Source organism: Coffea eugenioides, chromosome 4 (genome assembly GCF_003713205.1).
Source record: "Coffea eugenioides isolate CCC68of chromosome 4, Ceug_1.0, whole genome shotgun sequence".
NCBI classification, from domain to species: Eukaryota; Viridiplantae; Streptophyta; class Magnoliopsida; order Gentianales; family Rubiaceae; genus Coffea; species Coffea eugenioides.
The window spans coordinates 4,308,603-4,332,276 of NC_040038.1; the positions used below are offsets into that span (position 1 = coordinate 4,308,603).

A 23,674-nucleotide genomic window follows, 5' to 3' on the forward strand; every position below is an offset into this window, starting at 1 on the left:
GAAACTGCCAAAGCCACCTGGTCATCAAATAAAGAAAAAGAAGGGTGGATTTCTCTCGTCATGACTTAATATGAAATTTGTTCTATGAAATGTGGTACACCCATCTGATGATGATTTAGTTCCCGTTAGATTTTCCTGAACCTGACTCAGTTGGATCACGCCATAGAATATGTTTCATCTCCCCCCTCCACCCCTAGAAGTAGGAGTAAGAGTAGATTAGGTTTAGATGTGCGCAAAAAAAAAAAGAAAAAAGTCACTACTGACTCTGGGAAAGTTTCGTCCAGTAACCGTAGCTGCAATACTCAATAATCCAGAAGACTAAAGGACCAATCAGAAAAGCTTGCTAGAAGTGGTAAGTAAACTGCGAATAGAAGAGTTAGGGCCTAAAATATTTGTTGAACAAGTACAATATAAAGCAACAGTTGCTTCCCAAGTCCCAACTAGCATCTTCTGAACATGTTCAATAGTTGACCATAAGTAAAGTTAAGCATATCCGAATCAGCAAAATCCAACAGCTCGATCTGATCTTCACTTCTGTAACTTGTCCCAGAGGGAAAGAAAAAAATTCTCCACTTCATCACCCTGCAAGATAAACAAATTGAGTTAGGTAAAGTTAAAAACAAAAAACAGCCCACGAAACACTTGTACTTGCTACAAATTTTCAAGGTCCATTGTACTGCAGGTGGAAAACTACATATTTGGTAGATGAAAAATTCATGTGGAAATATAAAAATTATGTTATCTAACTAAGCAAAGTTTGAATACTGCATGCTCATTTAAGACCTAAATGTTTTAAAGCAACTTAACATGAACATTTGGTTGAATTTCTTTTTGGTTTCTGAATGATATTTTACACTTTTCCAGAATCCACAGAAAATCTTAAGTATTCACCATCAAACACCATCAGATTATAGAACTTTACAAGGAAATGGAGAAAAAAAAAGAAAAAGATGACAAGCAGAAAATAGAGATTAAAAGCCCCTACCAGCAGATAATTTACTTCAATCAGTTTATTCCATTATCAGTAATATAGTGTTTCTTCTGAGCATCTTTTGAACAAGCTTTGGTTGGGCAGTCATCTGTAGCCCTAAGAATTTCAGAAATGAACTTTACTAAAGAGCAGATCCCACCCAAGAAATTGTGATCAATGACACCCCTGCCTTCATCAACATGTGCAAAATCAATAAGCTTAATCTCTGCTCCAGGATTCCTTCCTTCTGAAGCAAGCCGCTTTTCATACATCATATGAACTGAGACAGAATAAAAATGGTATAGAGTTTGATCCTCAAACCATGATTTCAACTCAAATAACTGTGACAAAATACCAGTGGGACCACCAAAAACAAGTGATGCAAAAGCACAATCTGGTTTTGATTCCAACTCTGTAGAAGTGTTAGAAGAAACAAAATTTTTCAGAACTAACTTAATTTCCTCGGCAGAAAGACTCTGAACAGATTTCCTTGTAGGTTTCCTGAATACTGATTCTTTGTTGGTATAAAACTGTAGACCTGATAACCTGAATCCTAACAGGAGGCTTGATGATTCTCTATCCTTCTTCAAACACTTCGCTATGTAGTCCTCAGATGCTTGTGGGGACCAAGTTCTGGAGCCAATCTTGATGTCCATTATTGAAGGATTGACACGGCCTAAAGTAAGATCTTCCAAAACTAGGTGAGATTTTAAGCCAGATCCATCAGATGCCTCAACAAGCTGAGTGCCATGAAAGATCGGGAAGAATTTGCGGATGTCATCTGGAACCTTAGTGTTTAAAGAAAATGAAGTGTAAAATGCAACCTCTTTAGATCCGCGTTCATCTCCTTGGAGAGGCTTGTAAAAGTGCCCAGAATCATCTACAAGTGGCCCAAGCTTTCCCCCACCAGCTTGGTGACCAGCAACCTGATTTTGGGGGACTTTGAGCATGTCTGCATCCAATGACAAACCTCTCAGCCAAGCAGTACAAACTTTTCTTGCGGTGGTCGCATACTTTGAAACTATAAACTGCGAAATGCTTCCCTAAATGATTGAAAAACATTATCTCTTCTTATAAACAGTAAGAACTACTGAAGTTGATATAGAGAAATCTGAGGTGAATAATGTCTTTTACAAAATTTCTCCACCTATCCTAAGGGTTTACAAAAGGAAAAACCCAGGACAACCCTAAAAATCTTTTGAGGGAGGATAAGACATACTATGATTTGCCAAAACTGAGGTTGTCACAGAAAAATCTTGCCAATCCGTTAAACAGAAAAAGTAAAACACAAGCAAGTAAAGCTGCTGACAGCTGACAAACAAATTAACAATGGACAAACAACACCCCCCCCCCCTCTTCCCCCTGCCCCAAAAAAAAACACATACATACACACTCCCAAAAAATAAATAAACCACAAAAGATCACAAACAAGGAATCATAAGCAAAACCAAACTAACTGAGAAAGTTCATCATCAACTGCTCACCAGAGTATATAAATTAACACAAGGATGATAATTCAGAATCAAAATCTCCAACGGAAGTTTTCATTTGTCTATTGATTTCTCCTCTAAAGGTAAGATTCAAATTTTGAAGCTTTTGCTTCTGCATTAAGTAGCTGCATTTTGCCTCTCCTACTCAATGCAAGTTGTAGGGCTTCCATTTTACAAATGTTAGTGAAATTGAATTACCACCAAATATCAAGGATAGCTGCTTGGCAAAATCTAGAAATGAAAGGTCTGGGATATTTAAATGTCTCAAGTGAACGTATCAGTTCCAATTATCATAAGCAACCATTGCCAGGCAGAGCCCCTATTCAAAAAATGCAATCCAATAGATATAGCATTAAAGTTAGTAGGAATCTGAGTGCCGCATGATTGGGAAAATTATGACTGCAAACACGAGCCAAAATAGTCCCTGTAGCAATTCTATGGCTACAAACACTAGCCAAAAGTAGCAAAATGTCCTCCCTTCAATTGGCCATGCTAGAGACATGCCAGAACAAGTTTTTCTGGTTAGTACTCTCTTCATGTGAAAGTACTTTCCACATATAAAAGGCATAAACAATTTACTCCTCTTTACATAGACAACTGGGAAATGAAATTTTAGTCTACCCATCTTATTAACATCCAGCACAACCTCAGTCCAACCACTTCCTCCTTTTGCTCCAGCACTCCCTCCCTCCGCCCTCCAGCGTCGAGCGTCAAGCTTATGGGCGATACACATTTAAGAGCACGGCAATATCCCTCGATAGATGGGCTCCTAGGTGGGTAAACTTTATTATTCTTGAACATTATTGTTGTTTAGCCACCTATTACCTTTCCAATCAACACGACACACCCCTGAACCTTATTGTCACTGGCACCACTTTTCCTTGCTATTTTGTAACTCAATCACCAGAACTGGTAAATGGATGTAATTCAAAAGAAAAAAGTGTTTCAAAGGCTTCCAGGTATGGGTTTAGAACTACAATCACTCGTTCATGGTTGACATATATTTTCCCACAAATGTGAAAAATCTGCAAACATTAAAAGCCATCTGCCAACTCACCTAAATCTAACTTTACCAAGATGATAACAATTAGCTCTAAAACCACACGCCCCAAGACATAAAAAAAAAAGGAGAAACAAAATCATCAATTTAAATCTATAGATGACATATACAGTTCTAAAACAAAAGAATCCAAAATGCGATCAACAAGAAAAAACAAAAGGGAAAAAAGCTTTTTTAAAAAAAAAAAAACACACACACACACACAAACATAGATTGATAGATAGATATATATAAAGCTGGTAGCTCTTCACTTTTTCAGTGGCGGTCAGGGTAAAGAATTAAACTTACCGAATAAAAGAGAGTCAAGGAAGAACCTTTATAGGCAGATTCCTGAGCAATGCACTCCCTCGCTTAAACAAAGAAATGGCCAGCATTCAAGGAGTAGAAAAAGCCCCAGTTCGGCAATGCCCAGGTCAAATATCAAAAGATTCTGCGTGGATATTACAACCGGGCCCATCATCTTCTTTATATTCACTTTTCTAAGGTTTTTTCTTTTTATTTTATTAATTGCGTTCTTGGATGCCATCGCCGGTGGTTAACTGGAACCCTGAAAGGCCGGTGGTCAACGTACACGGGCTTTCAACGAAAAAAAGCGACTTGTGCACGTTACGATAGTTTTTTTTTTTTTTTAAACTCTCTCTTCCCTTTGGAGAATGGCCCAACTTCTGTTTTAGCCACTTCATCCAATTCATTTAACAAAAGGGGTTCTAGTCTTCTAGAGGTTAATTGAGAAATGCAAATACCATTTCCCCCAACTTGTCTCATGATGCAGCTAATAAAATTTTTTTTTAAAATAAGGCAGTTAATTGTAAGTTAGAAGTTGATGTTCAAGTAATCTAACTTAGGCCTTGTTTCACGGACAAATTTTTTGTCAAGTTTGTCTATTATAAGTTTTTTAAAAACTTTAATTACATTAACCTCAAAACTTTTTTTTAAATTTTTAAGTTATACATTTCAAAATATTCAAAAAAAAAAAACACACACTTCAACAAAATTTTAAAAACTTTTATAGTAAGTTACAGTAAAATTTTAGACAAATACTCAAAAAACTCTCTTGTCAAATGGGGCCTTAGTTCGTAGAGACATTATTGATCTCATGAAATTTTCTATTTTACTTTTAAATTCTGTCTTTTTCCCTTCCTCCCTTATCAAGATTGGAGTCTCTTTTTGACCAAAAAAAAAAAAATAGAATTTCTATGTTCTCAAAGTGTATGCTTTGTATCCACTTTTAGAGTTTAGACCTGAATATTATAAATGGTTGCTTATGAGAGAGTGAAGTTTTATTTGCTGAAAAAGGTCAAGGAAAGCTACTAGCATTACTCAAGTGTCAAGATAGATTTTCCATAGGACCCAAAAGAAAAACACTACCATTGTTTAGATATTATTGTTATTATATTTCTAATAGGCAAAGATTGATCATATGTTAGAGATTGCTTATGCTATTACAGTAAAATATAAATGGATACATTTGCTGAAGTAAAAGTTGAGAAATATCATATTATCAAATGGGAAAGAAGCAAGAAACTGAAGAAACTTTCTCTGTACTATGCTTATCCTATAGTAAGATAAGACATGAAACTGGCGGACCTAATGTACAAATTCCCTTGCTAAGTTTGGGAGTTTAGGATAGAAAAGAGAAGAAGGGAAAACTTAAGTAATGAGAGAAGAGAAGAGAAGAGAAGAGAAGAGAAGAGAAGAGAAGAGAAGGGGTTGTTATGTTGTTTGGGAATTTTGAGAATTAATGAAATGATTTTGGATATCAATGTCATTAAATATTTATTTAAGACATTTTTAAGGATAAAATAAGTATTTTAAAAAACTTTCATAAGTTTCCTCCAACTTTCTCTCAATTTCTCTCCAATTTAGAAGGAAAAATTTTATCTACCATTCATCCTCTTAAATCCTTCCATTTCCCTTTTTTTCTTTTCTACTAAAAACTAACAAATGATTTTCTCTTCTTTCCCTTTCTTTTCTGTCCAAATCCTCCGCTCCCAAACGAAGCCAAAACTTCCGCCGGTCTAATCAGTCTAATCTTGACTTTCAGAGTACGAAAAAGTGCTGGAATTCGAGCAAGATTTGAGCTCCAAACTACAAAATCAGAGTACAAATTAGCAGACTGTGACTGATTAATTGCAGAGGCCAAAGACGAGGCGGGACCTGAACTCTTCACTCGTTGGATAACGTGGTAAAATTAGTAGTCCACCATGTGTCGTACAAGGCTTCTGGGATGGACACGTCTGCTGGAGTTTTCTGCAGTTTGTGTCCTACTCCTTAACGGGTACAGCAGCCAAGAATGTAGCTTGCACCGCTTCATCCAAGACGACCATCGCCGGGTACTTGCCGCCAACTCTACCAATATGGTACTACTTGAACTTCAATTTCTGTCTCTCTTCCGGTTCTTATTTTCATATTATAAGTGAATGAATCATCATAAAGGCCTAAAGGGGACCCAAGAAGCAGCTTCTTTAGAAAATGTGTATGGTTTATTGTGCAGTATGACTCTACATCGTTGCTGCACTGCATCTGAGTTTTTCCTGCAACAGATGTTCTAGTGTAGTAAAAATAAGAGATTCTTCTTCTTCTTCCTTTTTTCTTTTTTCTTTTTTCTTTGTCTTTTAATGACAAGTTTCCCCTCGATTGTCTATTTCTGGGTGTGTGGAAGAAGTCATTAGTAGTTCTGACTTCTTCTAATTGCTGGCTTTGATACTTGAGTAATTGTTTTCATTGGAAAGCCACCATGTATCTTCCTTTTCACTTGAGTCTGATATGAAGTGTGAACATATCCCAAAAAAAAAACGTACTGCGCTCAAAATTTAGTATATGGCTTATATTTTTGGTTAAAAACCTTGTTCTAAATGTTGAATAATAGTAGCGTTTGCTGTTGAATGAAGCTTTGGAAGTTAATTGATGGATTAAACAGAAGATGTACAATGAGGCTTTACTTGTTATTAGACTACAATGAAAGAAAGCTACAGACCAGACATTTCTGAGTTCTGTACTTTTGCTCTTTATAATTACTGAGGCTAGGGACTTCATATTTGCTTCAGTGGTTGATTGGTTAAACTTCACATTTGCTTTAGTTGAGGTTCTACTCAGATAGATGCTATTCCTGCTAGAGTTCGTTCCTCTGTCACTACAGTCTCATCACAATTTCTTCGCTCACTCCTTTTTTTTTTTTGGAACACTGAATAACATATCTTAAATTATATGATTCCTTTCTTTCAACATAGAACTGTTTCACAGTGGATCTCGGGCCACATTGATCATCAAACGGTATCCGTCATTTTTCGAGAGACTTGAAACCATTAGCTTGAGGTCACATAATTGCTCTCCTGTTACTAAAGTTAATAAGGAATCTTTATTCTGCCAGCTGTTGGCGCTAAGTCCAGCTTGATGCATTAGCATCTATCTATGCATATTTGGGAGTATCATTAAAATGTGGAGATATGTTTTCGGCAAGGTTCTTTCAAGTCGGTAAATCTAGTGTGTGAAAATTTTGAAACCAACTTATAGAGTTTATATTGTTAAAAGTTTAGACACTTATTTTGGGGTATATCTCATTACTCTTACTGTCATTTGATCCTTGAAAAAATCCGAACATGCACCACTAACATTTGCAAAACAGGTGAGCTCATATAAAAAAATCTGGGAAATTGTATATCAGGGAGTCTGGGGTCAATCCTCGACCTGTATGTGCAGGTAGTGCATTTGGAAGCTAGGATGATGTTAAGTTAATTATTTTATTGTGTTGATGTTCTTGAGAATACTTGACCAGGACAGCAGGAAATTGGATGTTCACAGTAGTGAATGCTTGAAAAAGATTAAACATGATTCTGAGCTCCAAAGTCTGTTCAAGATACTTGATGCTAGCTTCTTTAGTGATAATAAGGTATTTTGCTGACGTTTAACAAATTGTATATTTTGATGTTCATTTGGTGTTTCTTATATGCAAGTGCTGGTTTTCTCAAGGTACGGGATATTGAAAAGGCAGCAAAAGAGTTTAATGTTCCAATTATCAAAACCAATCGAAAGTTAGTGGCTTCTGAAAATGGAGGATTGCATTATCCATCTTATTTGGTTTTCAACCCTGCACGGACAAATGAAAGTTTACAGCAGGCGACCAAGAGGTTCAGTCATCCTTCTCTTGAAGGTGTAAGGAGGCCAAAAAGTGATGAAGATATTGCCTTCATGAGTGTAGGTCCATAATATCCATATAGTTTTAAAGCATGATGCATATGATCATGCATTCAGTTCCATATATTGTGTGACTAATTGCTCCATTTTCAAATATAATTTATGGATGCCTCAGGTCCTTGAATTGGGGCAACTCATTAAAACAAAACAAATTACGTCAGAGGAGCTAACGGGGATCTTTATAAGGAGATTGAAAAGGTATCACCAATCTTTCTGGTGTTTTAGTATCATCTGTTAGTATTTAGAAGACTCTTTACTGGTGCTGTTGTGGCAGGTATGGTCCTGTCCTTGACTCAGTAGTCACTATCACTGAGGAATTAGCATACAAGCAGGCAAAAGAGGCCGATCATTTACTTGTGAAAGGCAAATACCTTGGTAATTATCCATTGTTTCTAATTCCACACTGGATTTGCAGTGATATATATTTCCATGGACTGGCAAATCTTAACAGATGCCTGTGAATACAAAGATCTTAAAGTATAGGGCTAGTTCAAAAACATAATCGCCATCATGCTTCCATACTTTTTATTTAGTTAGAAACCTTAGAAAACAGTTAAGTGAGCAGCAGTTGTTTTTATTTGTCATCTGCACGTGTTTCCAATTTTCTTATTTGTTCTATTCTGGAATTTGCTTCCAAACCACATTATAGCTAATATCATGTGAAAATATTGACTTGCATAGGTCCTCTACATGGGATTCCATATGGATTAAAGGACATCATTGCAGTCCCGCATTACAGGACGACTTGGGGCTCAAAGACTTTTAAAGATCAAGTTCTTGATATTGAAGCTTGGGTGTATAAAAGGTACCTGGTACTAGAATATTGCAGATGCTACAACTAGTACTCTTTGACATTGTATTGATAAAGGATAATTCTGGATGATACAGGCTGAGGTCTGCTGGGGGAGTTCTTGTTGCAAAACTCGTTTCAGGGTCACTGGCGTACGATGATATCTGGTTTGGAGGCAGGACAAGGAATCCTTGGAATATTGAGGAATACTCCACTGGTTCATCTGCTGGACCAGCTGCTTGCACCTCTGCAGGTATCTTCCTGGATTATGGTGCTCTTTATGGCACTGATTTCTTGTATTATACCAGCATAACATTGTTCTCTTTGGGTGAAAAATGTGTTCATGTGGTGAGGTGTATTTCTGTCATTAGCGAGCACTTTCCATAACTAGTTGGAGCTTCACACGTTCAACTTGGACATTCTCTTTCCTTTACATATAGGTATGGTTCCATTCGCTATTGGTTCAGAAACATCTGGTTCCATAACTTACCCTGCTGCTCGTTGTGGGGTGACTGCACTGCGTCCCACATTTGGAACTGTTGGTCGAACTGGTGTTATGAGCATATCTGAGAGCTTGGTAGTAGTTTGCTTGCTATACAGTTTTATTTTTTCTTTTTCTTTCCATTTTCTATGAGTTTCAGAATTAAGGTCTCTTTCTTTGACAGGATAAATTAGGCCCTTTCTGCAGAAGTGCAGCAGACTGCACAATCATTCTGGATATGATACGAGGAAAGGATCCGGAAGATCTTTCATCCCAGGATATTCCATTGGTGGATCCATTTACAGTGGACATAACAAAGCTAACTGTTGGATATCTGGAGGATGCTGAGATGGAAGTGAGCAAAATATGTCCTTTACCTGAATTAAGTTTCGTAATCCTATTTCTGATCCTTGGGTGTCAATTACAGGTTGTTGATGTGCTTAAATCAAAGGGGGTGAACATGGTCCCCTTTAAGCTGAATTACACTGTTGAATCTGCACAAGGCATCTTGAATTTTACAATGGACGTTGACATGTTGGCCCACTTCGATGAATGGCAGCGTGCTAACTTGGATGATCAATATGAAGCTCAGGATCAGTGGCCTCTTGAACTTCAACGAGCACGTGTTATACCTGCAGTAGACTATGTGCAGGTATGTCATCTGTTAAGTGATTCATCAAAACTGAAAAATGAACAATTATGGGAAAATCTACATAAAAGGTAGCTTCTTCTTATTGGGTACTTCTGTTCTTTCCTTTTTCTTTTTCTGAGTTGGGAAGCACAACTATTAAAAGTTAATGTGCCATCACGGCCACTTAATGTGGTTTGTGTAATATAGTGTAAAATGCCTATATCATTGGATCTGGAGGAGATGGATATTCTTAATGCAGGACACCTTAAAATATGCATAACTGTTAGACTTCTAGTTTAATTGGCTCGATGGCATCTATCATGATGATTTGATTGGTTATTGGTTGAAATTTTGATTAACAGAGTTCAGAGTTGTTCTGATCTTTTTAATTGGGCTGGGGAAGAATAGATGTGGATAAACTTTATTATTTATTACTCCGGCATTGGCCAATATTATGAAAATCTAAGGCTGTTTAGGCATTTGACTTTGAGCAACTGAGCCAAACAGGGTTTGATCTCTTTAGTCCACTGAATCCTTTCTTGTATCTTCTTTTATAAAGATATGTAAATTTTTCGGTTTATCTCCTGTACTCATGCACAATATCTGAGTTTTCATGTTCCTAGCGTCAAATCATATATTCAGTACTTTCTAACAGGTCTTGGACTTTGTTTGCTTTTTTAGAATGCTTATAGGATCCGCTTCTCCTGTTTCTAATCACTGATGCCAAATTTCAGTGGCTTCAATTTAGTACACACAATCGAACTTCTTAGATTGACTACTCGACGGCATTTCTGGACTCTTAGTCCTTGCCATATGCTTTGAAGATTAAAAATAGCTTACAAATCAAGACCCAGCACTGTTGATAATGATTGTGGAGCGGTTAAAAACTTTGATGGTCATTCGCAGGCACAAAGAGCGCGGGGGAAACTTATACGGGAAGTTAAAGAAAGTTTCAGAGTTGATGCATTTGTTGGAAATGCCACAGATTGGGAAAGAGTGTGTGTGGGCAACCTTGTAGGTATACCTGTTATTGTTGTTCCTGCAGGATTTAAGAAGATATCCGATCCACCAACAGCAGACACCCGAAGGAGAACTACAATCACCACCGGTATTTATGCTCCGCCAGCGCACGACCATATTGTAAGTAATCTGACCCATAATCCTTTAGGCTGAAATAAGTACAATTTCTTTCATCATTTGTGTGGCAGAGTTACTATTTGGTTCAAATAGGATGAGATATCATCTAATACACTTGAGAGTTTTATGCAAGAATCTTTGCAAAAACTGATCTTTTGCTTCCTAGAAGTCGGAAGAACTTTGATATCATGCGATGAATATTATGCCTGTTCACCTTTACACTGGTTCTTGCACAGGATTGACCTTGATTAGGAGCAGCTCATGTTCTCGTACAATATATAATAGTACATATTTTGCAGGCTCTCGCATTGGCAATGGCTTACCAGTCAGTAACTGATCATCACAAACAGCGTCCTCCTATTGATGACCTTGGACCTAATGACTCGGTTCCTAATCCACCCATTAAACAAATACCTCCACGGCAATTACGCGGTTGAAGCTATTGATCCGGTACCCCTCTTCTTATTATAGTCTATATAACTTGTGATGCATGATGGTCAATATGACTGCACCATCAGAATTTTATATAAGCTACCATATGTATTTTTGTTTGACCTAAAGAAATTCCCTTTTTTTTTTTTGAGAATTGCTTAAATTCTTAATTTATTTTGAGAATTGTTTAAATTGGCTAAAGCATCCCGACGTTCCCCATTTCAACATTTATGGTCCAGTTTATTGCCCCCGATTAATTAAATAAATAAAGGGTCCTGTGCTTGAGTTGAATAAGTTGGAATTGCGCAACATTACCATGTGAGGTTATTAGAGGGTGCCTGGTCAAATGCATTTTAGGATGCTTCTTAACTGGGTGGTCGAAGTCGAACATACCTGTCGTCATGATGGGCATCCTTGTAAGATAATCTAGTAGAAATCGAACTGGGGGAGTTACTCAGAACCTTGGGAATTCAATATTTGGTCCTTTAATGGTTATTGTCTCTTTTTTTCCGATGGCAGTTGGCAGGGAGGAAATGTGGGAGCGGAAGAAGTGGATGTTGGAATGGAATTTTTGTTTCATGACGTGAAATTTAAAAGAAAAATGACTTGCTTGGGACATGTTTTAAATCCGTAAAACTAACAAAATCTTGTTGACCATGTTCAAAAACCATGTCAATGTAGTGACAATGAAATAGAGAATTAAAGGTGAATTTTACTGCAAGTGATCGACATTAATTGAGTAGTTTGGTTGTGAAGGTTAGTTCAGCGAGGAAAGTTAATACTATTAAAGATAACGTTTAGGGTGGTGCGATTGATAAAATTGAAATTTGAAACGAAAGTTTGAAATATGAAATTTTTAAGTTACGGAATTAGTATTAAATACTAAATTTGATATATTTGAATGTATATCATATTAAATGATAAGTGAATAACGTATCATTTATTAATTTTTTTTTTTTTTTTGAGAAAGTCTTGTCTGTAAATTTCAATATCACTTAATTAATTCAATTGTTTTATTTTTTGTCGTCAAAAGCTTTGAACATGCTAATATTTGAATTCATTAAGCTTTGTGAGATTAAATTATCAAACAGTGCCTGTGAATTTTGCTATCTCTAATTTCTTTTCAATATGTAATGCTTCTAATTTCTTTTCGAGAAGTAATGCTTTGACCATATAGGTTACAGAAGAAAAGGATCAGTAATTTCATGAAATGTAAGGAATGCCTGGGCAATAACAAATTACTTTTGGGTTGTTTATCATCGGCATGACCATTTTAATCTAACCCCAAATAATTCCATAAGCTTAACCTTTTTTATGGAACAAAATTGAGGTGGGTTCTACTTTCTAGTTCTAGTGTATAACCCTAATTCTCATCCCACAAAAAGAAAAAAAGATGACAATTTAAATGAAAGATTTCTAGGGATTTGTTTGAATATAAGACATCCTAGCGAGATGTAAACACTTAGAGCAAAAATCTCCGGGGTAAGTCCAATTTCGACGGTCATCCAATTTATCCAAACAACGAACGAACTCAGCTGGTCAGCTCATTCCACTCGCATCAACAAAGTACCGTCCCAGAAAAAGAAGCATAACAGATTTTAACCGCAAGTAGATTCAAATTGCAAAGAGCTCATTACCTCGTAAGTACCACCGACGCGCCAACCAGCGTGGTGATGACATGGCAAAAGTAACGGAGAAAAATCCACATGCGAGTTTTCTATTTGGTCCGCCGTCTGACGTGTCTCTTCATTGTCGTCATAAAGCGGGCCAGTGGCCACCTCCTTCTTTGTGTTGAACACCTCCTCAACTGAAATCAGAAAAGCAATTAATCTACAACTAACAAAAAGTGCCCCCTCATATTGAAAATGGAAAATTTCTTGAATAGTCCCTCACATCTTTAAAATATAAGTATTTAGTCTGGATATTTAAAACATAGTAATTTTATTGCCATACATAGTTAATTATTTTTGTCATGCAAAAGAAACTATGGCGGTCATGTCATATATGTACATAATTTGAGAGTTAAATCATATGCTTTTTTCATAAAGTGAAGTCATAAAATTTGAAAGATTTCAATAAATATGTCTTTTTTGATCGAATTCAATGGATTCTGACATAAAAGAATTATGTATCCTATCTAATTACTTCAAATTGGATGGAAGCGATTGATTATATATTTATCCTAAAATTACATGCACCATAGTTTTGGTTTTTTTTTTTGGGTTTAAAAGCTAAATTCTTTTGGCCACCAAATGAAGATGTCATCGCAATCTTATATATTATATCGATTTTCAACATTCATTCAATTGATATATATCTCATAGAACTTGCCTATTACTAATATATAATTGCCCTAACTTTTTTGTACTATAAAAATAAATAACTTATCTTACTATGAGACCTTAAGTCGAATTGATCATGTGATTTAAATTGTCTATGGTAATGGGTTATTAAATCTCACCAAATTAAATTTCTTCATCTTTCTAAACTATGATTAAGACTTCAAAGCCCCGTGCCAAGATTCCTTAAAAAAGCCTTTAAGTTCATTCCCTATTGTTTTGAATGGAAAAATATACAACTAATATTTCAATGATGGAAATATAAGGTTTTTATTTAATCTAGGGTTAAAAACAAAAAGTCCCATGTGGTATATCTAATATATAGAAAAGCCTATCGTGATTTCAAAATATACAAAATGACACCTCATGTTTTGAACTAAATCGTAAACTAACAGAATTCGTTGAATTTAACGAGAATGACGATCTCGGCCTTTAAACTTGTCGGATTCCGTTAAGTTTACCGTTAAGTTTACTGGATTCTGTTAAGTTTTCAATTTAGTTCAAAACATGAGTTGTTGTTTTGTATGTTTTAAAACTATTGAGAATTTTTCTATATATTATATATACCACAGAAACTTTTTTGTTTTTAATCCTTTAATCTATTAGAAGAAATCAATAGATTGGGTTTATGAGACATTCTCATAATATTTCTTTCTATCATATCATTTGAAAAAACTCATTCACATCCCTTGTCTAGATTCAAGCTTGAAAAAATTGAGTTCAAACCCCAATTCATTTGAATATTTATATAAAACTAGTTTTTCAAGTGTAATCTACTTGAAAATACCTTTGACTACTTGATAAGTACTCATTAAATAGTTTACAATTGAACTTTGAGTTTCAAACTTTGTTTCAGCAAATCAACATATAAGCCATCAACAACATAGAGAGAAAACCAAAACTATAATGCTCAAGGCCAACTTAGCCCCAAAAAAAATGTCAGGACCAAATTGCTGTATTTCAATTATAAAAGTCCGGAAAAGAAGAACCTTCCAAATATGAAGGACCACGAAAGCAATTTTCTGAACACGGTGATCCGAAATTCTGACTGGAGTAGCAGTACAAACTTTTGATAGATTTTATGTACTTCTTGCTAACAGTAGTGTATTGCACTCCTACACGAACTCCCTCATGGCATTTTGAGTAAATTTACCCAAAATGGAGGTGAAATCCGAATCTTACCCTCCTTCACTCTCTATATCTCTTTCACTGTCCCCATCTCTCTCTCTCTCTCACACTATATATATATCCATTCCTATTTCATACATGTATATTCTCCGATCCGCCGTCCGACCGCTGCATCTCAATTCTCGCTCTCTACTCTCTTTCTCCGGCCAAAGTCTGTCCTCCATCCTTGGGAATTTGAATTTATCGATCCGAAGGTCAATCTCCATGAGTTTCTAGAACAACTTCAACCGGATCGATTTAATCTTTTCCTCTCGCTCCTCCGCTTCCGATCGATTGATTTCACACTGATCATTGAGGTAAAAGTCTCAGATCTCTGTCTATGTATGAGTTTTCGTTAATGTATATATGCTTATATATGCTTGCATGCGTGTTTGCGGAGTGAATTGAGCTGCTTTTGTTTTTTATTGATTTTTTTTATGTTTGTGGCTTAAGGTTTAATTCAGCTGATCGTTGATGTGTAAATTGCGGATCTTTTTCTGTTCATGTAAGAAATAATGATTATTACATAGTGAAATATGCTTAAACTTGTAAAATGCATGTGTAGATACTCTGGTTTGATTTTTTTTCTTCTTCCCGTTTTTGCCAAATCTAATGCAAGTTACTATCTGTGTGATTTAATTTTATTTCTCAATCTGATGGTGCATGATCCCTGAACGAAAAGTAGTTTTATGTATGAATAAAAATTTTTAAATCTTTTGAGCTTTGTTGAAAGTATAGATTTTTGGTTCTGTCAGGGAGGTAATTTTTATTTTCTAATAAAATTGTCTATATGATGTGGTATAATTTTGTGGATAAATTCATGGTTTGTTTCTGAAGTTGTGAGATTTTGTTTTATTTGATCTCAAGTTTCTATTTTGGCAGATGTTTGTTTATGGAGATAGTGAATGACTGATTTTGTACTTTCCTTGCAAGGATTTGTTTCTAATGATTGTTAATTTTGATAACTTTTGCTGCAAAAGATTCGTTTGTTGTCGGAATTATGCATCCAATGTGATTATTGTTGGAATTATGTCTTCAATATGTTTCCCTCAATGAAGATTTGGATTTTATCTTATGGAGTTAACATGAATGCATATTTTTAATAACTGTCATTGATTTTATGATGAATCAAAGGCACTTCATTTATATAGTATTGTATCTGAAATCTCAATGTCACAATTTCAACTTGGTTCTTTGGTTGCAAAGATATTATTTTTGTGGTTATAATGTTTTAGTTATTTTCAACGGATTTTTCTATATGATTGCACTTAATAACTTCCATTGCATATAAATTTGGAGTATGCTGTTGGAATAATGGTATCTAGTTCTCTTTTTGATAACTATTGTTCTTTCTGTTACTGTTGGTTAAAAGTCAAATCGAATGGTTAGATTTGCTAAGTTGTTAAAAAACATTTGGTGCAAAGTTTAATCAAAAGATGTTGTTTTGCTAAATTATTGCACTACCGGCTGATTTTTTTAGTGAAAGATTCGAATTGTAGCTCTCCAGATGTATGGTTGCTACTGCTATGTTTCGTTCAATTTGTTGGGCAAAATTAATGCAATTGTGCCATCTGTTAATTAGCCTGTGACATCCTAGTCTTATATCTGTCCTTTGTACATGGTTGTATATGAATGTGGAGTTATTTGCTTTAACTGATAAGACATTTTTGTTTGACATAGACATTTTCATCTTCACCTTTTGCTCTGTTGTGGTGACTGCTGCTTGCATGAGAGCATTGGGGTTCAAAAAATTAAAATCATTGGTCCATTTGGTGGATACTATCATTTTTGTCCGTTTTGAAAATGGATTGAATGAGATATCCAGATACATAGTGCCTATAATAAGCACGAAGTGGCTTTAAATTACTTGAGATATATAGTGCCTACAATTGGGAGGTGAATCTTGGTGGAGGTCTTTTCTGATAAAGTACTGAAGTTATATAAGTGCATTAATTTTTTAAAGGATGGTGATTTAATAGGCTGCTGACCAGGTTTATGTTTTTGCAGCAATTTAGCTGTTGAGATGGCGTCAACAGCTGGAGCAACAGGTTGGCTGAGAGGAAAAGTGAAAGCTGTTCCATCAGGAGACAGTCTGGTGATAGTTGGGAGCACCAAGGCTGAAATACCTCCTGAAAAGACGATCACTTTGTCATCTTTGATTGCTCCAAAATTGGTATTCTTTCTCAGACAGAGATATTGAATTCTTTTGTGTAGTGTAAACTATGGTATTCTTTGTTGTCGTTCTCTCTCTCTCTCGCTCTCTCTCTGGGCCTTTCCTGATCTTTTGATAAGCTTGAATAACTTCTCACCATATCAAGATTTAAAGATAGACCTGGATTTTTTAGCTGAATTTTTTAGACTGATCAGCCTTGAGCTCATATTTTTACTGATTTCTTAGAAAATTTGTGCTTCAAGTCCTGTTATGTTTCTGGACTTGGGATTTGCCTTTTTCCCCCCATTAGCTATGCTCTTATATAATCTGTGTGCTATTCTGTTTGAGGCCTTTGGGTTGATGAATACTAGATTCTGCTTTTCTGTTGATTAACTTTTCTCTTCTTCTAGGCCCGTAGAGGTAGTGTCGATGAGCCATTTGCATGGGCCAGCAGAGAGTATCTGAGAAAGCTTTGCATTGGGAAGGTGCTAAAAGACTGATCTTTCTGGTTTCTGCATGTGATATTTCCTTTCCTTTTAAAAGATGAGAATTTTATTAATACCATGATTTATTTTCTTGCAGGAAGTCACGTTCCGAGTGGATTACACAGTACCATCCATAGGCCGAGAATTTGGCTCTGTTTTTCTTGGAGATAAGAATGTAGCGTTGCTTGTAGTCTCCGAAGGCTGGGCAAAGGTTGAGCTTGAATATTTGTTTCCTTGTGAACATGTTTTACAATTTGTAGCTTTTGAGTTATTAAGCATTAATCTGAAGTGGTTGCTGCAGGTTAGGGAGCAGGGACAACAAAAAGCAGAAGCTAGTCCCTTCTTGGCTGAGTTACAGCATCTTGAAGAACAAGCCAAGCAGCAGGGTCTTGGTCGTTGGAGCAAGGTGAGAGTCAGAAACTTTAATACGCATTCCCATATACCTGAGATACACATCTAACTGCTCTATCTTATGTCAAAAAGTACCTGATATTAGGATTGCATTGTTGATGCTCTTGTTCTCGGATTAGGCGGATGTTGTCATCTTGTTGTACAACAATATTTGTCAAAAAGCTTATAGAACTGTTTGCCAACGCATTCATTGCATTGGTGGTTTCAGGTACCAGGTGCCGCTGAGGCATCTATCAGGAATTTGCCTCCCTCTGCTATTGGTGATCCCAGTAACCTAGATGCAATGGGACTCCTTTCTGCAAATAAGGGGAGGCCAATGGAAGCCATTGTGGAGCAGATTCGTGATGGAAGCACACTTCGTGTTTATTTGCTTCCAGATTTTCGATTTGTTCAAGTATTTGTTGCCGGCATTCAGGTTTGAGCTTTAAACTTCTGTGGTGAAGTTCTTTTTTTTTTTTTTTTGGCTATGAAATTACCAGTTCCATGTGATCTGATTTTTATTGCCCTTTCGAAACCAGGCACCATCTATGGGAAGAAGAGCTACAGCAGAAGCCGTTGTGGAAAGTGAGAGTGCCTCTGATGAACAAAATGGTGATTCTTCTGCTGAGCCTCGTGCACCCCTAACATCAGCCCAGAGACTTGCAGCGTCTTCAGCATCTATCACTGAAGTTGCGCCTGATGCATTTGGGAGAGAAGCTAAACACTTCACTGAAATTCGTGTGCTGAATAGAGATGTGAGTATTTGGACAGTTATAATTCATTCTCATGCTTCTTGAGTTGTTGTATCAATTCTAATCTCATGACTTTCAGGTTAGGATTGTCTTGGAGGGTGTTGACAAATTTAGCAATTTGATAGGCTCAGTATATTATCAAGATGGTGATTCAGCAAAGGACCTGGCATTGGAGCTTGTTGAACATGTATGGTATAAAAGCTTCAGTTGTATTGCCATTTGCTTGAGTATATGAACTTCTGCAAGATGTAGTCCAGATGATTTTTTTTTTCTTGTGTTAATTGCTTGCTTTAGTTGTTTCGACGTCATCTTTAAAGTTTATTTTCCTTTAGATTTTCTAATTTTATCAGTCCTCATTGAGTGATTCTAATTGTCCTTTCCCTTGTTACGTCTATTATGGTATAGGGTTTAGGCAAATATGTTGAGTGGAGTGCAAGCTTATTGGAGGATGATGCCAAGCGGAAGTTGAAGAATGCAGAACTTCAGGCAAAGAAGGGCCGCTTGAGATATTGGACAAATTATGTTCCCCCCGCCACAAATTCAAAGGCAATCCATGACCAGAATTTCACAGGAAAAGTAAGTATTGGTTGATTCATAATCATCTGCAATTTTGCTTTGCTTGGCTCGTACTATTAGTGTTGGAGTTCGCTTATCTTCGTATCTGCCTTTCAGGTAATTGAGGTTGTCAGTGGGGATTGCATTGTTGTAGCTGATGATTCCGTGCCATATGGAGATCCATCAGCTGAGCGACGAGTCAATCTCTCTAGTATCAGGTGTCCGAAAATAGGGAATCCTCGTAGGGATGAGAAACCCGCTCCCTATGCCAGGGAAGCCAAGGAATTTCTTAGAACCCGCCTTCTTGGCCGTCAGGTATGTAACAACCTTTTTGGCCCTAAATATCCTGAGACGATAAGATGTGGAGCTTGAAAGATCTTGTATCATCTCAGGTACATGTTTCAATGGAGTATTCCAGGAAGGTGAGCTTGGCAGAGGGACCTGTAGCTCCAGCTCCTGGTGCAGATTCAAGGGTGATGGACTTTGGCTCAGTTTTCCTGGTGTCTCCAGTTAAGGATGGGGAAGATGCTCCACCTGCTACATCTGCTGGCGGTCAGCAGGCTGGGGTGAACGTTGCTGAGCTTTTAGTTTCTCGGGGCTTTGCATCTGTTATCAGACATCGGGATTTCGAGGAAAGATCAAATTATTATGATGCCCTTCTCTCTGCTGAATCTCGTGCTATTGCTGGAAAGAAGGGTATCCATTCTGCCAAGGATCCTCCCACCATGCACATTACAGACCTGCTAACGGTTAGTTTCATTAAACTTCATACAGTTGTCTAGTTTTGACAGACTCGTGTTGCTGATCCGGTATTTTTCCTTTTAATTTCTTAGGCTTCAGCAAAGAAAGCCAGAGACTTCTTGCCATTTTTGCAAAGGAATAGGAGGATGCCTGCTGTGGTGGAGTATGTCCTGAGTGGTCATCGGTTTAAACTGCTAATACCTAAAGAAACATGCAGCATTGCATTCTCCTTTTCTGGAGTCAGATGCCCAGGTCGTGATGAGCCTTATTCAGATGAAGCCATTGCACTGATGAGGCGGAAGATAATGCAGAGGGATGTTGAGGTAGGGCAGTTGTTCCTTCATCAGAGTGTTTAGCTGCCTGTAATATGATTCCTCGTTATCTAACTCTTCCTTTTTTCACTCAGATTGAAGTGGAAACTGTTGATAGAACCGGGACCTTCCTGGGATCATTGTGGGAGTCAAAAACCAACATGGCTGTAACCCTTTTGGAAGCTGGCTTGGCAAGGCTTCAAACTTCCTTTGGGACCGACCGTATCCCAGATTCCCATCTCCTTGTGCAGGCTGAGCAATCTGCAAAAAGGCAAAAATTGAAGGTGAATCGTGAGAACTCTCTGAAACATATTTCTGATAACTGGGATTAGTCCTGTTATCATATTTCTGATACACATTGCATGCAGATATGGGAGAATTTTGTTGAAGGAGAGGAGGTTTCTAACAATCCGACTTCCGAAAGAAGACAGAAAGAAGAGTTCAAGGTAGCTGGTCGCACTAGATGAACAATAGTTTGGTCATATGTTATTTCTTGAAAGAGTTTTATTATCTATTTGCTTCATGTATTTCAGGTGACTGTGACTGAAGTTCTTGAAGGCGGTAAATTTTATGTTCAGTCAGTTGCTGATCAGAAAGTAGCATCTATTCAGAAACAACTTGCTGCTTTGAATTTTCAAGATGCTCCTCTTATTGGTGCCTTTAATCCCAAGAAGGGTGATCTTGTTCTTGCTCAGTTTAGTGCAGATAACTCCTGGAACCGTGCTTTAGTGAGTTCACGATTATGGCTGACTCGCTGTTTTTTTCTCTTTTTTTTTTGTGTTGAATTTCTCTCAACTATGTTCAACTTCTGTCAAATTATACTTCTACCTACTTGTTTTCTTAATGTTCTCTAATTGAATGTTGTGAAGATTGTAAGTGCTCCTCGAGGTCCTGTTGCATCCCCTAGTGACAAGTTCGAAGTTTTCTATATTGATTACGGAAACCAAGAAGTTGTTCCTTATAGTCAACTGCGACCCGTTGATCCTTCTGTATCCTCTGCACCTGGCCTTGCCCAGCTATGCTCGCTTGCATACTTGAAGGTCCCAAGCCTGGAGGAGGATTACGGGCAAGAAGCAGCTGTGCGCCTGAGTGAACACTTGCTAAGTGCTCCCAAAGAATTCAAGGCCGTGATTGAGGACCGAGACCTTTCTGGCGGAAAAGTTAAAGGACAAGGAACCGGAAATATCCTTATGGTTACCTTGGTTGATACAGAAAGTGACACCAGCATAAATGCCATCATGTTACAGGTTTGAATGATTATGCTTTATTTCCATTTGCTAACCGGTACACCCCTTCTTTATTTATGGTTTATCAAAAATGGTAATGAGGTTCTGATTCCATTGAAAAATTTTTCCAGGAAGGGCTTGCTAGGTTGGAGAAAAGGAGAAGATGGGAACCAAAAGACAGACAACAGGCCTTGGATGAATTGGAAAAGTACCAGACCGAGGCACGGGAGAAACGACTTGGGATGTGGGAGTATGGAGATATTCAGTCCGATGATGAGGACACCGGTCCTCCAATCAGGAAAGCCGCAGGCAAGCGGTAAGAAACCAGTTTTGTAGCCTGAGTCAATCTAGAAGGACTATTGTGCCAGCTACAAGTTACAGGCATGAAGTGCTATAAAAATACAAAAACATCAGCTGTTAAAGTAGCTTTCATCTTTCAATTTTGTAACCGGTTTTAGCGTGAAAATGTTGTTGGGGAGGAGAGGGGACAAATTTTGTTTTCCTTTTTTTTTATTTTTTAATTTTTCCCATTTTTTTTTTAACTTATACACTCTCAATAAGGCGAACTCCAGCAGATCGCGTTCTTCTCCTTATAAGTGTAGCAGAGATTGTCAAGTTAATATTGGACATAAATATTGGCATACATCAATTTTTTGAATTTCACATATTTTTCTATTATAATTTGTTACCTTGAAAAAGAAGTGTCAAAATTGTGTCAACATGCCATGCTGTAATGGCATGTGGATGTCCGAAACAATTGCCTGTAATTTGAGTTATCAGTTCAGGGGGCAGGTTGCAGGTCAAGGATACAAGTTTAGTACAGGCTGGATTGGTGGGGTTACAAACTTAGAAAGTCGAGGTAATTGCTTAAAGATGTATATGTTGGATGGGATGATCTCCACAATGCCCTCTTTCAAATATTCCCCCATTCTTCCTGGGGAACTGGAAGAGAGTTATTCGTAAACTTGAGGGTTTGGAAGTGTTTATCTTGTTCTTGTAGCTGTAGCGTGGAACCCATGTTATGCAAAGTGGCTCTCTTTCACCGAACTCAAAGGTGAATTGCAGCTAAGCTGAACCTTCTTCAGCTACTTGGCTATGGGCTTTTTCTACTCTGATTAGGAGCAGTTTTCTCTGTTAATTTCTATTCGAGTTTGATTAACCCTTCTCAACTGCTTCCCCGAAAAATCGTGTTCCTCATCGTAAGAGTAGAGATGAAAGGAGAGATCCATTAAAAAGGCTGATGCACCTGGAATTGCGGTGGTACGCCGTGCTATATTACGGCGAGTTTCGGTTGTTTTAGGAAGAATGGCGCAATATCTTTACCGATAGCGTCTAAATATTAAATCACCCGCTGATAGTCTAGACTTGAGATGAAAGCATGTATTTTCACTGATCAGTTATATTTTATAGTTACTTTCATCTACTCCGACCAAATAACTGTTAGTAAATCTTCTAAGGCTGTAATATGTCCTGCATTTATCTCTCCTCTTTGGTTTCTGCGGCACAGTAGGACGACTCCAAGTTTTTTACTACTGTTCTATTTTAGAAAAAGTCAACGCCTACCCACGGAAAAGCAAAACCGGATGCTCGGGCAGCTGGTTTTATTTTGATAACAGAAAAAGAAAAGAAGAGTGTACAGGCATTTGGCTTGTGTTTTGCAGAGCAGGATTACCAGCGCATTTGACGAAAGTTTTCTTAACTGCATCATACGTAATTGTGTTGTTATACCCAAAACAAAAAAAAATAAAAAAAATAAAAAAAGGAAAGATTTCGTGTCTTCCAGATGCCACAAGGTTGGCCACGAGGCTGGCAAGAATATCAAAATCTTCAATTCGTACCAGATAATCGGTAATGAGTACTGAGTTGGAATGATAGTATAAATGTTAAACATCACTGGATGACAGTCATCAGACGTAAACAAAAGAAATTGATAGATGGCAATGTCCATTTATTGCATTGAAGAATTGATCATGGCAAAAGAAGAGCATGAAATTAAAACTATCACAATCCAAGAGGTCTGCCTGAGAGCAAACTTATAATATTTATGGTAATGACTATCACAACTCAAATTTTCCTGAAAGTAAACATCTATATGGTAATGCATGTAATTGCATAGCCCAACAAGTTTTACTATGATCATTGCATAATTTATAAGTTGTTCAGCAACCAATTAAAAATTTGTCAACTGAATAACTAATGAGCATAGCTGACAAGGTTTAATATTTACCATTTTATATCAAATAAAAGCAAGAAGAATCATACAGCCATTCTTTTCTATCCATTGACTATTGTCTCCTAAATAGTATTATATACCATTGACTATACAGCCATTCTTTCCTAACGTGCTGCTGCAACCACCCTCCAAAACCCA

At 37.1% G+C, this 23,674-nt stretch overlaps 3 protein-coding genes across 6 annotated transcripts; 2 read left to right on the plus strand and 1 right to left on the minus strand.

Moving 5' to 3' along the window:
* Positions 1–240: 240 nt before the first annotated feature.
* On the minus strand, positions 241–4,094 carry LOC113768829 (inositol polyphosphate multikinase alpha-like). 2 transcript variants are annotated; one of them, XM_027313334.1, is made up of 3 exons: positions 3,835–4,094; positions 986–1,922; positions 241–582 (listed from the first exon to the last, which is right to left on the minus strand). In XM_027313334.1, exon 2 carries the CDS (start codon positions 1,918–1,920, stop codon positions 1,006–1,008), a length of 915 nt encoding a protein of 304 aa, XP_027169135.1. In that variant the 5' UTR covers positions 1,921–1,922; positions 3,835–4,094; the 3' UTR covers positions 241–582; positions 986–1,005. The 2 variants fall into 2 exon arrangements, with proteins under 2 accessions (XP_027169135.1, XP_027169136.1); XM_027313335.1 differs by having other exon boundaries at positions 3,809–4,094.
* Positions 4,095–5,500: 1,406 nt separating this feature from the next.
* Positions 5,501–11,331, plus strand: LOC113768613 (glutamyl-tRNA(Gln) amidotransferase subunit A). Of its 3 annotated transcripts, XM_027313039.1 has the most exons (13): positions 5,501–5,880; positions 7,146–7,219; positions 7,301–7,409; positions 7,490–7,714; positions 7,830–7,912; positions 7,989–8,089; positions 8,396–8,519; positions 8,603–8,757; positions 8,945–9,081; positions 9,170–9,340; positions 9,413–9,637; positions 10,523–10,756; positions 11,053–11,331. In XM_027313039.1, the coding sequence occupies exons 1-13, from the start codon at positions 5,725–5,727 to the stop codon at positions 11,188–11,190; spliced, it is 1,932 nt and encodes a 643-aa protein (XP_027168840.1). In that variant the 5' UTR covers positions 5,501–5,724; the 3' UTR covers positions 11,191–11,331. The 3 variants fall into 3 exon arrangements, with proteins under 3 accessions (XP_027168840.1, XP_027168841.1, XP_027168842.1); XM_027313040.1 differs by lacking the exon at positions 7,146–7,219 and having other exon boundaries at positions 7,296–7,409; XM_027313041.1 differs by lacking the exon at positions 7,146–7,219 and having other exon boundaries at positions 5,501–5,853; positions 7,296–7,409.
* A 3,474-nt stretch (positions 11,332–14,805) lies between these two features.
* On the plus strand, positions 14,806–21,968 carry LOC113769601 (ribonuclease TUDOR 1). Its single transcript, XM_027314110.1, has 17 exons — positions 14,806–15,008; positions 16,699–16,864; positions 17,254–17,328; positions 17,426–17,539; positions 17,630–17,734; positions 17,948–18,154; positions 18,258–18,473; positions 18,550–18,657; positions 18,876–19,046; positions 19,143–19,340; positions 19,418–19,774; positions 19,859–20,089; positions 20,173–20,361; positions 20,446–20,523; positions 20,611–20,805; positions 20,947–21,324; positions 21,435–21,968. Exons 2-17 carry the CDS (start codon positions 16,715–16,717, stop codon positions 21,621–21,623), a joined length of 2,961 nt encoding a protein of 986 aa, XP_027169911.1. The 5' UTR covers positions 14,806–15,008; positions 16,699–16,714; the 3' UTR covers positions 21,624–21,968.
* Positions 21,969–23,674: the final 1,706 nt, after the last annotated feature.

Excerpts from the sequence above, each read along its gene's own strand:
- LOC113769601 (XM_027314110.1), top strand. The coding sequence starts at position 16,715 with ATGGCGTCAACAGCTGGAGCAACAGGTTGGCTGAGAGGAAAAGTGAAA. Across the intron at positions 16,865-17,253 it reads CTTTGATTGCTCCAAAATTG|GCCCGTAGAGGTAGTGTCGA; the intron begins GTATTCTTTCTC and ends CTCTTCTTCTAG. Across the intron at positions 19,341-19,417 it reads CCCGCCTTCTTGGCCGTCAG|GTACATGTTTCAATGGAGTA; the intron begins GTATGTAACAAC and ends GTATCATCTCAG.
- LOC113768613 (XM_027313039.1), top strand. The coding sequence starts at position 5,725 with ATGTGTCGTACAAGGCTTCTGGGATGGACACGTCTGCTGGAGTTTTCT. Across the intron at positions 5,881-7,145 it reads CCGCCAACTCTACCAATATG|GTGAGCTCATATAAAAAAAT; the intron begins GTACTACTTGAA and ends TTTGCAAAACAG. Across the intron at positions 8,758-8,944 it reads AGCTGCTTGCACCTCTGCAG|GTATGGTTCCATTCGCTATT; the intron begins GTATCTTCCTGG and ends CTTTACATATAG.
- LOC113768829 (XM_027313334.1), bottom strand. The coding sequence starts at position 1,920 with ATGCTCAAAGTCCCCCAAAATCAGGTTGCTGGTCACCAAGCTGGTGGG.